Genomic DNA, 16,085 nt, shown 5'->3' with positions numbered 1-16,085 from the left:
GTTTGATGACTGAGGCGATTGATTTGTGGGCGTTTTTTTTACACTTCTGGCCAGACGGTGGCGGCTGAAGCAGGAGGTTGATTAAAGGGCGCGACGGGGTCGCCGCTGACAAGAGGAGGGGGTCTAGGTAAAACTTGGATTGTTCATATACCTCCTTATTTTAGCGCCGCAGACACTTCCACCGGCCAGTAAGGCCTTTGGCTCATGCCAGTAGCGTCCTAGTCGTTCTCTACGTCAGCAATGCATTTCCTGGCCTAGTATTATGACTTCTTTGGTCTTCAGGATAGTCTATAGGTGCTACAGGCACAAAAATAGAGGTAAGGCAACAGCCATGGCCGACGCTGAATATAGATTTCAAATTGTGTAGAGTTCGGGTAATTTGGTCCGGCAGAACTGTTAAATGAGTCCTAGATAAGTTAAAATCACCAGCAAACTACGAATTCATTCATCTTGAAACTCGTTTACCTGGGCAACTGCTCACATCAAAGAGACCTGAAACCGACCCAACCGAGGAGCGCAACTCCGCATGAGGTAGTGGTGTGGAGATTTAATATCAAAGCAGTTATCGAAATTGGCATCTGGCACTTGCTCCAGAGGGTTGGCCTGGCACAGCTCAAAGATAAAAATTGAGGTTGTAGAATTACTGCCCTAAATGCGTTAAATATTCAACCACTTTTTCTACGTCCCCTATTAAATATACTCAAACGAACAAGTCACTTTACTAAAATGCCGTTGATTGGCTCAGAGACGACTAATATTCTGAGATGATTTCACTTAGCAACACCGTTTTGCTTCTTCCTGCAATTGGTGAATTACAGCAAGACCACAAATAAGGTTCAGACGGTTTTCGTGTTTTATCGTGACAGTTGTTTATTTGTTCATTCCTTCAGCAGAGATCGCATTCTCCTCATTCAAGAAGTCTTCTGCTGTAGGTCATTCCTCACTGCTACGATATAACGGATTACCGTACACCGAGGAACAGACTCATATCAAGTGAACGATCGGCATTAGATGCATGGAGAGGCATCAAATAGATATCAGTGGGTGCCTCCCTAACATCAAAGAATCGGTAATTTTTCACGCACTTTATGGATGGTTCGGGCTTCAGGATTGAAGGCATTTTGGGTAGTGTAAACAACACACGAGTGTCTCGCATACCTTGCATAACTTGACATGTTGCATAAACAAATGGCAGACGATTGCGACATGAAATCGGTGAACATGATCATATCTTACACCATCAAATCCCACACCTCAAAGGCGGATCCTGTGACAGCGAGACAAAATCCTTGCTATTTTTGGTCGTTTAATACACAGGATTTTGCGCGATTACAGCATGAAAGTGGACCATTCATCAATGACCAACTCGAGCATTCAGGATCTCACTCAGAATACAGGTACAAAAACATGGTCACAGAGGTAAGGAAGTTAAATTAAATCAGTAAAGCGTTCAATACATAGTCATCTCTGACCTTAAATTGCAAATATGGACCAAGATATGCCTCAAATAAAAAGAACTGGACGTTTCCAAATGTCATCTCGTCATTGGCAAACTCGAGTTGGATGTAACGAACTTCTGAAGGACGAACTTAGTGAGAGATTGCGGATATGACAGCTTCCCGAACAGACGACAAGCACAGGAACCAACATTCCTGAATTAACTTTATCGGATAGTCGAAAATTAGCTCTAAAGAAGGTAACCTCAAGCTTGAAATTAAGAAAATTTCCTCGGCCTATAAACAGAGCCTCATGCCAATAGTTGCAATTCACCATCCAGAAGAGATAAAAGAATGGGCTGCAATCACAGCAAATATGAGGAAGTGCATTTCTCATTAATAATTATAAGATGAAAGGTATTTTCAACGAAGTTATTTAGAAAAAGAACTTGAAAATTTGTTTCTTACCAGTAGAAGTAAGCATAAAACCGAATTTCGTAAATAGCAAACCACTCTATCTTTTACTGCAACCGTTTCCCAGCTTTTGCCCCTGAGGCGAGCAAACAGAAAACAAGGTAGGTAACAAGGTAGAAAAATACTGTAAAGTAGGGTGCTATCAAACAAGTAGGTGGACATCTCGGAGGCCAATGCGTTTAGTTTTTACACACACTGTGTCAACCTTAGCCTTGATCCGATCACCCAGTCGGAGACTCAGTTTCTGCAGGATGCTGCTCTCGCCACCACCGCAGGTGCCCCCAACGCTAACGGCATTTGATCTTCTAATATTGCGGGTGGAGGAGGAGGAGGACGGAGGGAAGTGTTGGAGGGGCACGAGAGCTGTCTCCTCCACCCCGATATCCACGAAGGCACCGAAAGTGGTTACATTATCTACACGACCTGTCACCTCCAAACCCGGTTGCAGGTTGGCTATGGATATCACAGATGAACGAAACATTGGGGCAAAACGGTCTGTGTAAAGGAAAAAGAAACAGACGATAAAAGTGCTATGTCCATCTCAAGAGAGCTATGTGGTTCGCGACTGCATTTGCTGACCGTCCGGCATGTGGGATACGTGTTATCCTAAATACATTTAAATGTTGAATGTTAATTTCACAAATAAAATCTCATGCATTGTACCGGAAGTATAATTAAAACACACTTCACTTGAATTTAGCGATTAAACGACCGTTTAGGGGTTAGAAAGTGCTCCGAGCATTTTTACTCTTTTTGTACTACTCAAAAATGAAATTATTGTTCTACTCAAACTAAGGCGCTCCTAAAAGTCGCCTCGCGCTTTAGAATAAATGGGTTTTCCCGCTAATAGAACGTAGTTGGCATTCAAAAGGCTATCGCAATTCCAGGGAGAAAATCAACCAGTTCATAGATGGGATTAGTGCAGAACAAAACCAAGCAAATGCGTGTTTAGTGAAATTGATATCGCTTGGATACTCTACCATTTTATAAAAAAGTGAATGTGAATTTTTAAGGATAGTATAAAGATAAAACACTGAAATGTGAAAAAAGTTGTACAGCAGTCAAATATTCCCGAACAGAAGAACAGACCGTTAAAATCAAATGCAAACAATTTTATGCTATAATATACCTATTCTATAAAACGATGCATCTAGGTGAAAAGCTCACCGCTTTCAAGCCAACTCAAATGAACAAAGGAGCTACCTTTAAATGCTGCGAGAAGTCAATGAAGCACGATAAATCAAACACACAAAAAAATGAGGAATTTGGTCAACCTTCTCGTTCATCGAAGTCCAGAGGACGACAGAGAGCGTCGAGAATATCACGCACTGTCTCCAAGCCGAACTCCTCTGTGGTGAATCGAGCCAACACGGCATCGCCTGAAATGGAAGAGGTCGATTCTGGGTGAAAAAACTACTAGAAGGGTGTGGAACAATGCAGATTTCCTCCACAACTCACGATTGGACGAAGCAAAGAGCACTTTTGCTCTGTTGCGAAGAGCCATGCACCCCACGTCACTGATCTCGTACTTGAGATGCTCGACGAGGCTGCAAGGAATAAATGAGACGATAAACAGCGTAACTGAGAGGTGCGAATCAGTCAAATCGTAAGCAGTAAAAACAATTTCACCTCGTATGAGCAATTCATGCATCAAAAATAGTAATCGAAATTGACAGCACATATGGGAATTGGTTTACCAATGCTGAATATGAACACAAATATATTTTTTTCTAAGGTGATTAAATTGCTTAAAAAATACAAGAGGTGCAAATTATTTTTAGAACGCCATTTAATCGCAGGTAGTTGAAATGGTCCTAAGTCTAACACCTTATTCTTCCACGGATAATTTCCGATTCGTTAAGCATTAAACCACCTAATTACCAACATTCGACAGAAAAAACGGTTAATGTACACCCGAATAGTTTCATGCTTTTGTAGAAATTTGGTGTTTAATAAGCCCAGCTTTAAGAATAAAAACTACTTCGTTTTCCATGGAGCAGCTAATTAAAGAGATTACTTTGGATGAGTTACATGTAGCCTAGTAGCGTAACATTAACAGAATTTGTCACATTTGAAGCGAGATTCATCAAACGTCCTAACTTTGGTGCTCCGACTGGTTTTAACCAATTTACTTAAATTTACTTAAGTAGGCATTGTATTGCAGGTAGTGTAAAGTGCGTCCATCTACCCATTTCTGAAATGCCTAAGTCCATAGGAAATGCAAATAAAGAAGAGGGTTTACGCGATGGCCACGTGGTATGAGGCAGGATGAATTGCAGTCTGGTCAAGGGGATTAAAGGAGAAATCGTCGGGATCTGGTTGGAGGGGTTGGATTCGTGGCACCTTGCTGATGGGAGAGGTGTCCATAGTGACGAGACGACTGCGCTTCTTACTGACCGAAATAACCTCCATCTCCACATCGTCGGTACCTTGATCAGCTCCAGTACCTTTTTCTTCGTCATCGGTGCAGAGAGAAATGAACTCGACGTCCCTGAAAAGCAGAAGGATGAGCTAAAAAAATCAGAACGGATTAGTCCAAGAAACTACCGAATGGTGGCATTTCAGAGCGCTTTTCCGAGAAAGTCCGAGGTACAGATGAAGTGGCTAATAAAGACTACTTTGGAAAGGAAGAATTTGAATTGAGCTTTAACTTGACCAGAACCATCGAACTACGAACAATTTCATCAGCATTCAAAAGTTGAAGAGATGGAAGGTCATTCGAGAACACCCATTAAAAACGATAAGTTGAGTTTCATTTATCCTCTTAACCCAACGTAATGTCTCCGTGACCCTTTAAAATGAAGAAAATAGTTAAACTTTAATTTCGAAAAAAAAAACTTTTTGGGGCCACCTGCATCAGCATCCGTTTCAATTTGCAAAAAACGTTTGATTCAGCGATCATGACTGGCAGCATTGCAATGTCACAATATTCCAGTGAATTTCAGGCGACTGGTAAAACCACGAGCTAACACTATCCATTACAGAAAAACTCAGTTTTAATTAAACATTAATGCATAATTCTTAAATCCTAGAGTATAATTGCACATTTAGAGACAATATGAGCGTTTGGGGCGTAAAGTTCAGCAAGCCTCACCCCGGGATTGGCGTTTTGAGTCGGCTGAATGTAGCGAAAAAAGACCACAAGCACTTCTGAGGAGGTACTACGGGAACTATCAAAAAGCAAGCTTCAGAGACTGGGAGATTAATTTACGATTAAAAAAATAGACAAATAAGGACACAGAGTATCGTTTAGGTTTCGTGACTCGAATTGATCATAGGAGCAGAATATCTTGGCTCAGGAGAAGGGAAAACTCATTTACCACTCCATGACAGTGAGACTCAAATCAAAAACTACATATTTAAGAAATAACCTGGAAGAGTCCATTTTGGCAACAGAGTACTCCGGTTTGACCCTTAGGAAACCGGCACACTGTGCAAAGGTGCTAGGTCCAATGCCCCGCACCTTGCGCAACTCATTACGGCACCGGAATCGGCCATGACGCATGCGATAGTTGATAATCTCCTGCGCCTTAACGCGCGACAGACCCGCCACACGCGCCAGGACATGGAGCTGAGCAGTGTTGACGTCGACGCCGACGAAGGAGATGCACTCCTCCATCGCTCCCTCCACAACTGCCTGAAGTCGACGTGGGGGAAGGTCGTGCTGGTACATCCCTACGCCCAGGTGTTGCGGCGCTACCTTCACCATCTCTGCCAAGGGATCCTGCAACCGTCGCGCGATCGATACCGCTCCCCGAAGCGCCACATCGAGGGCCGGTAATTCGGAGGCGGCTAGCGGTGAGGCGGAGTAGGTCGAGGCGCCAGCCTCGTTCACGATAGCGTAGCGCACCTCCAGTGGTGCAAACAGACCGTCGGATACTGCCTGTGTTAACCAACGCTCCGTTTGTCGACAGGCCTGCCCATTACCCAAAGCAATTGTGTAAATTCTAGATAGAGGGCCAAATAAAAAGGTGGCTGCTGAAGGTACGAAAAGAAAAATTTGAGACTACGAAGGGTAATGGACAGGGTAGATGAATTAGGCGATTAATGATAGGGTGCATAAGTGCACGGTCATATGGGGTACATGAAACAGTTTAAGTGGTGTGGGAAATTTCTTGGGACCTTCCATAGGAAGGATGATATTACAAATCCTCATCAAGTATCCGGCAAATAATTCAGAATGTAGTAATAAAGGCTAAGCAAAGTCTAAAAAATTAGTATGAATATGGAATGTGGTAACATCTCACCCGTGATCGCGCATTGTTCGAACAAGACTCTGAACTTCATCGTTGTTGTAGTTATTACTACCACCGTTGTAGGAATTGTAATTTCGGTGGTCCTGTCCCAAAGTGACATGAATGACACCAGTCGCAAGGACAGCACCAAGGGGGTCGCAAGCAGCCCACTTGGTGCCATGGCGCCAGCCGGGATCTAGACCAAGGACGGGCAGTCTGTCACCGGGTGCGCCGAGGCTGGCAGAAATGACATCTGGTGAGAGCTGTAGTCGATGCTGTTGCAATTGTTGTTGTTCTCGGGAGCTCGCAGACGAGGTGGAGGAGGCTACAGCGTTGAGATCGCCTGCAGAGAGCGGTGGGACGTTGCGCAAGGGCGCAGTCATGAGAATACGACGCAGATTGTCCGCAAAGACATTCAGAGAGATCTCCTGTGCGACGGAAGTGATATGCGACCTGTAAATATAATGAGACGAACAGTTAACCGGTGGTGCGACTTGGACAGACGACCAAACGATTAAATGGGAGGCATACCTAGTTATTGGTGATTTACGAGGTTCAGTGGAGAGTAGATGAAAAAGCGAAACCTTCATCATACGACTAAATATGTTGAAAAAGTGGAACTAACAAAATCAAATTCTTGAGAGCCACTTCAAAAGACCTCCGAGCAGTGGAGATAAAGGATGCCTCATGAAAAATTAACCCCGAATATTAATGATTACTCATCACAAGTAATACCAAGATTTTAAAATTATTAAAAAAAAACTTTTGAACAGTATATTCTGAGTTGAACACGCGGGGAGAGATTCAGTGGACAGTTGTGATCGAAAATGTAGGAACTAGTCAAGTTCCTATGAAGTAGCAGGATAACGGTTTAAAATATCGTAATATAACTCAGGCAACGAAGGAAGTCTTCATAATACATAGTGACCCTGCAATGATTAGCCAAACACTGCAAACGCACTCAGATCGGAACCAATAAGTTCAGAGATGAAGCACTGTATCAAGCGTGAAGCTGAGCCTAGAAATGGTATATGGATAGAAGGGGAAGATATTTGGAGTTGTCACCACGCACTCACCGGAGTTTACGCGTGAGGCAAGGTTTCATGAGTCGCTTCCAACCATCCTCGAAGGCAGCCCAAAAGAGCTTGTGATGCGCGGGGTGTATGTTGGGCAGGAAGCGCTGTCCAACGACGTCGCGTATGCGCCCAATTAAGGCAGCAGGAAACTCCATCTTCACACGAATGATCTTGCGATCCTCCGCGCGGTTGAGAGCCAGCACCTGACAGGGTATCGCATGTGTAGTCAAAGTAATCATTTTGGAAACCTTAGACTGTTTACTAACACCGAAAGAACCAAGAAGTAAACAAAAAACTTCCCCAGCCATTTTACGCGCCAATTTCATAATGACTGCAAAAGACCAAATTTTTATTTATTAGAGGTACTCAGTGATAAGACAGTGTCTCTAGGATTCAGGCACACCATACAGATGATCAAATTGTGGAGAGAAACGCTCAACTGCCTGATTTAAGTAGTCCCGATCAAATAAATTTGTACCGAGTCTTAATAAATTTGAAGTAGAAAAAAACCTTGTTATGCCATGTTGACCAATGACTGAATCAGACCAGAGCATAGAAGTCTCCATCTTTCAGTTTAAAATTTCCTAGAGACATTCCCTTAACAGTGAATTCAGACGGTCTACTCGGAAATAACTTTCAAATGAGATGCATTGCGCGGCACCACAACCCCCCCTAACCACAATTTTAGGATTTAGCAACTACAAAACGACTAACTTAGGTCACAAGTTTAACAAAAGTTATCCCGATACTTTTCGACTACATCCGGTATTTCTTCAGTAGGTTAGAAACTCAAGTTCAAGTTCATAATTAGGCCACTGTTGATCTCATTTAAATACGCTACCGTAAGACCTTACTTAGATCGGACTCCACACCTGTTCATTTTCGGGAAAATTATGTGAAATAGACCGTATAAATTCAGACGGCTTGATTATAAGTCAGAGAGGTCCACATTCTGATCGAGTGTAGTAGCAGTGAAACTAAAAAATTTGGAAAATTAACATAGCAACGTGAGTAATCACACACATCGATGTGAAGGGTGAGATAACACACCTTGTGAGGCGGTATACGGTTGAAAGCCATGCAGAAGTCGAAGAAAGCCTTGAAAGTGACTAAGTCCTTCTCGAGGTTGAAGTTTGAGGAAGTCGTTGAACGGTTCTGTGTCGCTCGAGTGGTGGTGATGGTGGGGGCGACCTGAAAACACCTGAAAAAAAGAATGATAACTCAAAAATCACTTCTTTCCCGTAAGAAAACAAAAAAACATTCACACATTTTATGCAATTTTATGTCAGCTTGTTCAAAACTAAGATATTCATTAACGGAATGGCAGAAAAGGAGTGTTTGCGTCTAAAATGGTGTCGAAGTACACCTACTAAAGTGTTGCAAACGAATTCTGCGTAGAGAATGCTACTACCAAACAGTAGGCAAAGATGTGAAACTGAAACTATTACGTTCTTTAAAAATTTAGATGAGTCAAGCATAGTGTGCCTGAGAAAATCGGATCAGTAACAACTAAAGAGGCAAGCCTTCCCCGTGATTCACCCATTAAAATCGAAAAATGCCCCAACGTAAAGACAAACAATCCCCCAGTACTTACTGAAAGGAAAGTGTATGGTTGTGAATAAGAAGCTTTTAGTTACGGCATGAATAACGAATGGGCAATTAAAATATCAACAATTGTGAAGGAATGTACGACGACACTCGTTTAAAAACTAAACTCGCTTCTTGAACTTAACGTGAAACCACCCGGAATTACCGCCTCAACCATTTTCTTATTTTGCGTAATAAGAACTAAGAAATTCAAGAAAAAATAGAATAGGTGAATGGAAAAATCTACAGCTGTTCCGCAGCCCTCAAGACGTCAAAATCCTTGCAAATTGACTCCGCCATGAGGTTCAACACCCCCGCCTCCACCTCAGCTGCAGTCGCCCCGACAAGAGCGGCGCCGAAGTCCACGTTCTTGCCAAGTCGGAAGACGGCGCAGGCTATGGGCTCGAGTCCTGCCGCACGCGCTCTCGCAGCGAGGGACTTGGGAGCTGATTCCTTGAAGGGCTCAGTCTACAAGGAAGTGTGGAGAGGAAGGAATGGATATTCGTCTGACGAGGAGATGTGGGTAATGGAAGAGACCTACTATCAGCACGACGTCCTCTGTGGTCTTGCATTGGCGCAGACTGGCCTTCAAGTCCTCCGTCATGAGGCCCTTGGCGGAGAGGTCGGTATATGCGTGTCCCACCTTCTCAATTACTTTCCTGTTTAACCGCAACCCCACAAAGAAAAATGGATATAGCTATACGGAAAAATTGTCACAAAGCCATTCTTAAACTACCAATGAAACGCTTCTCGGGCCTAGTTATTAGATTCTGAACAAGATACGCGTACTTTTCAGAAGTTATTCAATGAAATGAAAACCTTGCTTGATTTTAGTTTATTCTGGCAAAAAACAGTATATTGCATAACTATGGTACAACCTATAAACGAATAAATACAAATTTCCTTTCGGACGAGAACAGTAGGGTTTTTTCCGCTCACAGAGACATAACGGACTAATTTTCACGGAATTTTTATGTCGCCTAATAAGCAATGAACCAGCTGAGAAACCCCAAACATAGATAATACTTTTTAGTTAAATCCACTATCTTCAAGCGCTCATTCAGTCACAGAGGTAACCATAATAGACGACGTCACAAGCGCATCAATAATTGCTTGGAGACTTACAAAACTCGACAAGAATAACATATTAAAACATGTACGGCGCAAAAGTAACAATCATTATTGAGTTAAAAAGTTACTCATACCCATGCTCTTATCCTAAATATTCAAAAACTTCAAGAAATCAAATCCTTTGACCAATAGTGATAAATGCTCTTTGTATGAAGCCTACTTCCGTTCTAGCATTAAAAATCAGCTATTCCCACGAGATCACCCTTCCAGCTCAGTAAATGGGTTCTTTGAGGAACGTACTTGCACTGAGACAGTTTACTCCTAATAGCACGCAGGGCGTCCGGATCCAGGTTGCCTGTGGCCTCTTTCCGATAGCGTGCAATGAAGGGCAGGGTGTTGCCGGAGTTGAAGAGACCAATGACGCGGGAGGTTGTGCGTCTGTCAGTGCCACACGTGGTTGCCACCTCATTCACTATATCCCAATCCACATCCATCGTCCCCATTGTAAAATAACCCACCAGATCAATATAGGGAAGAGTGTAACAGGCTAGCGGGAAAATCAAATTATTGATTTTTTATTTGCTTAATGAGGCCCACCTCACAACCGAATGGAGTTAGAATAAGACGTACTTAAGTAAAATGCGCAGTTAAAGTAAGTAGTAAGGTTCTGTGCAAGGCGCAATTGACAATAAAATACTGGACTGGTCACAGGACCTCTTTAAGCGTTATCTTGTTTGTCCAAGATAGCAAGAACAACAGGTGCAAATGACCTTATGGTACTTTATTATAATTTTAAGACATGAAATTAAACACCCACGAATGCAAACGATTGTTTCGCACAATGATTAACCAAGATAAAATAAGGGACCACTTTTACGTCCAGGACAAACACGGTCAGGGAACCAATCGCATTATTGAGTTACCATAAGATGAAGTAGAATTACTAAAATGAGACCAAATCAGTGCAACATAAAATTAGGGTATGCCTCAGTTTGAACGCAAAATTTCTGCACTAAACACCTCGCAGTCATATTGTGAATAAACTCATACTTACGGGTTCAAATTAGACAAAAAGCCCAACTCGGATAACCTCGCCTCGGACGTGAGCAGATGGGTCAAACTAAGTGGCTCATTATAAACTTCAATTCAGCCGGTTGAACATTCTCCACAAGCATCATACAAAAGTTCTTGGGTAAATAATACCCTTTTACAATCACGTAAGAGGCTGACAAACAAATGACTTGAAGATTGCACATTCTACAGGTAATTCGGTATTTGCAATATTTTATCTTTGATCACCCCAGGTTTTGCTCAGGCGCGTAATAGTTTAGCCAGTCAAATCCCAACACCTTAGGACAACTTAGCCTTTAATGCTTAACGGGGTTGGCGCTTGCGCACAGGTAAATTATTGGAAGTTTCTAGTCTCTCCATGTATTGCGAAAATAACAAGTCGGTAGGGTCTCGGCATTCTGTTTAAGGTAGTTCCTTTGCAGATTTCCGCATAAGTTGATAGGACTTTCAATTGACTTATAGTACTTGCGTTTCCGTTTTCCTTAAGATAAGTTTGAGTCTAGTTTATTGGAGCACAGTTGTGATTTAATTGTCTTTGCTTCACATGGTATATTGGCTTCGATGTCTACTTCGAGTGCACCAATTTTACTCCCACACTTATGTTCTTGAGATCCATCTTATCCTCCATTTCTGTATGAATGTATAATCGCTGTGCTGTTTATTGTTTGTACCGTCCCATTAATTTAGCAGTTTACAATAAGAATTTGATCTATGAGCGTAGCAAACACAAATAACAGTGCTTATTGATGCTCTCAGATTTGTCAGTAGAAGTATATTCACAATTTCCACCGGTATTGCTAATTGCTTGTGTTCTCTAGTTTTTCGATGTCACTGAACACGTCACATTCAAAGGCGAATAAATCGCCCTCGAATACTGTTAAAAAATTGGAGCAGGATGCAAGTGGTTTTTGTGAAAGTAGCGATGTTGGAACCTCTCTGAGAAGGCTCCAACGGGCCTCTAAACTATCCCCCGCTGACCGGTTACAGCGAAAACCCAATCGTGTACAGAGCCTTCTATCTTCCTCCAGTCCTGCCTCTAACATCTCCGACATTGATCTTCTCATTACTAAAACTGCCAATCTTTCAATTTACGAAGACAAACACGAGACTGTTGACCAACAGGTAGTCTCAAAACTAACACATTACTTTTGAGCTATCAATAGCGTGTTGGCCGGACCGTGACAGTTGTTGCAAGCCGTAATTTATTTTTCTTATCACCTGCATCCAGCGAATCGTCAAACACAGATGATTAGTCTTTTTCATGTGGGGTATTCTTGTGGACCTGTAAATAAGTCTTGTGGGGACCATTTGAGTTCATTTAAGTAACATTCGACTTCTGTCCTCTATTTTAAATTGAAGAGATCTCGAGACTAGGGCATGGAATCCTCTTTCAGCAAAACAAACATTCTGGATTTTTATTTATGCCGCACTTAGCAGAATTTTAGCACAACTTTCTATTTTCAAAGCACGCTTCCCCAAATACATCTGGAAAGTCTACGAAATCGGCAACGTCTTTATCACCATCTCAACGACAAAGTGTGCGTCTTTATTAAACCCCTTCGACTAACTCATTAGTTCAACCATCGTCCCAATTACTGCATCTTTTCTTTTCTAGGCTGCCAGCACTTCAATGTCGACTGGTGTGCGAGCGACTGCATCGAGTGATGTAAAAGAGGCGACCGCAAATGTAGGTTATCCTGTGTTCTGTGCTTATTTATATCTCTTATGTAAAAATCCTTTACTCTTCACTTTCATTTCCATATTTTTTCTAATCATTCGTGTTATCTTCTTCCCTGAAATTTACAACTTCATGAATTCCGCTGTGTTTGGCGCTTTTGTACAATTTATCTTTATAGGGATTTCTTAATTTAATTTGTTGCCAGATCAGATAAATCTAGCGTTTTGTAGCGTTTTTTTCGGAATAGAATTCACAACTTCTGTTTTTATGTTTACCGAATTTAGGTTTTAGTAGGTTTTTACACTATTTCCTCATTTGGTCTCTGCGTTTATTTATCAAAACATTCCCTCTATCTACAATGAATTTTAATCCTGACAAATTATTGAGCGACAATATTCTGCGCTTTGATGGTCCTAACACGTAGGGCTCATTGTCAACTCTAAGTTACATTCTGATATCTAAGTCAGATGGAGAACTTGACCATTTTTATTTCAGCCAAGTTTTCCATTTTCTGTCCAGCCGTGACTCTAGATTAGTCTATTCATGCCCTTGGTTTTTAATTTCTGCAGGACACCATCTCGAGCTCGGCCCCCAGAAAATCAGCGAAATCAAATTCACCGTTGTCGTCATCTAAACTAAGGAGTGTATGTGCTTATGCCACTTAAATTCATTCGTCTTAGCTCTTGAGCAAATTCATACAACGACATCATCTACCATGCGTAATGTCGCACTTCCAGTAGACCAATACTGTAGGTTATTTTGAATTTGTTTGAGGTGAATTTTATGCAATTTTTATGTCTAAGCTCATGTTTGACGTTTAGTGGAATTTTTAGCACACTGCAATCCTCAGTTAAGTAGGACCCTGAATGCTGATTCTACCTCGAGTCCCTAAGATTCTTACATTCCTTTTTTGGATTGCAGAATGGCGCCTCAGCGTCAAAGTCAAGCTTTTCGTTGTCGGCATTTCACCGTTCGGATGTGCGTACCACTAGCACTTACTGAGTTCATTCACTTAAACTCTGATGTCCAATTCTATAGCGCTATCTGAATGCCTTTTTTTCTCCTTTACAGAATGTAAGCGCGAAGAAGTCACCTGAGATACAAAAAGGCAAACTGGTGGACAAAGAAATAGCCGACCAAGTGAATGACATCATATTTATGTTTGGTGCTTTTTTGAGTCTACATTGAGTCTCTTTTTCATAATGACTGCTCCATTGTTACATCAAACTATATTGTGTTCTAATAATTTTCTAAAATCCGTTTGATAAACAGCTTGCATTCAGGCTGAAACCGTGTCTGATAATTGTTGCTCATAACGCTTTTGAGATGATATATTAAAAGAATTTCATGGTCTTCTATCGGTACAATGTCCCATTTATGGGTTCATTTTTCCTGCCAGTTTGAGCAAACTAATGGAATCATTTTGCGTTTTCATCTCAATTCCAAATAATATTGCTTCTCATTTCGGTAATGCTTCGTAAGTAATCTTACAATGTATTTTTTTCGGGCGATGATGCACAATTTTACCGCGTTTGACTGTTTCTTGGTCAAGCTTGCTAAGTTGGGTCATATTTGACAGTTGACTGATTCATTAACAGGAATGTGTTCAGATATTTACTATTTTCTCTCCATTCTAATTTTCTTTGTTAATGTACTGTATTGCTTCAACAATGTGGCAAGGTACAACGAAAATCTGCTTGATCTTTCAAAAACTAACACAATATCAGTGTAATAGCCCCATAAATTTTGCTTCTAGTTTAGTCCCTTTAATGTCTTACTTTTCACTTTCGCTTCACAGGCCACCACTCCAACATCACCTCCCAGAAAGTCGACGGAGTCAAAGGAGACGCTGCCGTCCTCTCAGCAAATAAGTGTGCGTTGCTCTCCTACTCCACATATTAATTCGCTCAAACTCTACGTTAGAACTCGAGAACTATTTTTTTTAATGAATAACGAAGCTGAGAGGACTGTATAAGAAGAAACAAGTGGTTGATAAAGGTTTAAGCATTATTTTTTATATTGCATTCATTGCTGATTCCCCCTCGTCCTTGCCTTGGAACTATTTTGTATATTGGGTATTTAAGTGACTATTAAGTATGTACTTAAATGCTGGACCCCTTCAGATTGTAGGACGGTGCTTGAAATGGGATGAGCTTTGAAAGTGAATAATTTTTTTTCCTTTTATGTATGTATCAATTATTGCATGATAGCTTTCAAGTTCTGCTGCATTACACTTTCGGCAGTGGACGGTGCAACCCCTTCCGCAGATATAATTATGGCAGCGGTATATCAAATGGTTTTTGGAGTATAGTAATGGAAAGAATCAGCGTACGAGCGGAGAAAATGCATAACCCTAACTGAATTAGAGTTAATTTTTTTCGTATCCCATGTCATAGCGTAGATCTTTCCGTGCCACTTACCTTGAGCTCCTCATAGGTACATAACTCACCACAAATCCCTTCAGATTGTCAATACGGCGAACGAGCTTCTGAATCGAGCTCGTCTCCTCTATGAGGAGGAGAAGATTGCAGAATCTTTGGTGCTCCTGGAGGAGGCCTACAGCCTTGATCCCAACCCCAAGACTGCGCGCAAAATCACACGCCTCAAGGAGGCTCTTGCTATGAAGAACGAGGTCGAGGCGGAGGCTGCGCGGAAGGCCTCCGCCAACTTGGAGAAGAAGGCCCGAGCGCTCTTTCAATGCAAGGACTACCGCGGCACTCTCGATCTCCTTCTTCAGGCGAACGACCTTTGTCCGAGTGATAAACTCAAGCGGAGGATAGAACGTCTGCAGGATCTTATAGCCGAAGAAGAAGAGGAGAAGGTATGCTCGAAATTCATCATTTCATGTTCTCTCTAGTAGGTACATTCCATATTCTCTCTGCGAACATTTTTTAAAATGCATAACTTTGCATGGTGTTGTTGTCTTTTCAACTTTGTGCATTCCTGGATTGGTGTATTTTGGATTCAATTTGGAGTCTTTGAGCTATGCAGCATCCATCATGCATTGATCGGCTACTTTCGAGTTGTTTTTTTACTGATTATCGTCTCTTAACTCGCTTTTAGAATGACACTTGTGATGAGGAAGACGGTGATGATAAGGGTGCCGATGATATTGCCCCTTTAAACCGTGGCGTAGCCAATCTTTCCCTTAAAGTTACAAAAGCGCCTGGTGAAAGAAACGTGGTTGAGCTAGCTGAGGGCTTTTCTTGCCTCGTGGTCTATACGAACAGCTCTACCCCTACCAACGTGACGGTGTCTCTTGGCTGTGGGATCTTCACAAAACCGCACCCGGCGGTATTCTCGCCGACGATATGGGCCTTGGCAAAACACTTCAGGTTGGTCTTATATTTACTGGATCTTAAAGCTTTCGGTCCTATATGTTATGGTATAGCTTTTCGCCATCTGTTTATATGGTGTATGAAGCATTGTTATGTCATCTATTATTACAAACATCAGT

The 16,085-nt window shown here is 41.8% G+C and overlaps 2 protein-coding genes across 2 annotated transcripts in view; one reads left to right on the top strand and one right to left on the bottom strand. All coding sequences in view use genetic code 11, as the record gives it.

Annotated features, from left to right (window-relative positions):
* Window positions 1-477: 477 nt before the first annotated feature.
* Window positions 478-10,382, bottom strand: EGR_03617 (S1 RNA-binding domain-containing protein; the record flags this gene model as incomplete). The annotated part of the gene is made up of 13 exons (XM_024492866.1): window positions 478-648; window positions 2,071-2,405; window positions 3,185-3,289; window positions 3,369-3,457; window positions 4,153-4,401; window positions 5,282-5,857; window positions 6,158-6,382; window positions 6,458-6,598; window positions 7,222-7,424; window positions 8,272-8,422; window positions 9,056-9,276; window positions 9,350-9,467; window positions 10,180-10,382. The coding sequence occupies 13 exons, from the start codon at window positions 10,380-10,382 to the stop codon at window positions 478-480; spliced, it is 2,787 nt and encodes a 928-aa protein (XP_024352749.1).
* Window positions 10,383-11,249: 867 nt separating this feature from the next.
* EGR_03616 (DNA excision repair protein ERCC-6-like protein) overlaps window positions 11,250-16,085 on the top strand; it is a gene marked incomplete at both ends in the record, with an annotated part of 8,335 nt that continues 3,499 nt past the window's right edge. Inside the window, 8 exon segments of the mRNA XM_024492865.1 lie at window positions 11,250-11,279; window positions 11,803-12,072; window positions 12,566-12,637; window positions 13,700-13,768; window positions 14,427-14,501; window positions 15,093-15,449; window positions 15,692-15,844; window positions 15,859-15,963. Coding sequence (XP_024352748.1) covers window positions 11,250-11,279; window positions 11,803-12,072; window positions 12,566-12,637; window positions 13,700-13,768; window positions 14,427-14,501; window positions 15,093-15,449; window positions 15,692-15,844; window positions 15,859-15,963 — 1,131 coding nt within the window.

The sequence above is a fragment of the Echinococcus granulosus genome, assembly GCF_000524195.1.
Source record: "Echinococcus granulosus chromosome Unknown EG_S00019, whole genome shotgun sequence".
NCBI lineage: Eukaryota > Metazoa > Platyhelminthes > Cestoda > Cyclophyllidea > Taeniidae > Echinococcus > Echinococcus granulosus.
The sequence above is the reverse complement of the archived record's forward strand: the minus strand, read 5'-3'. Positions and strand labels throughout refer to the sequence as shown.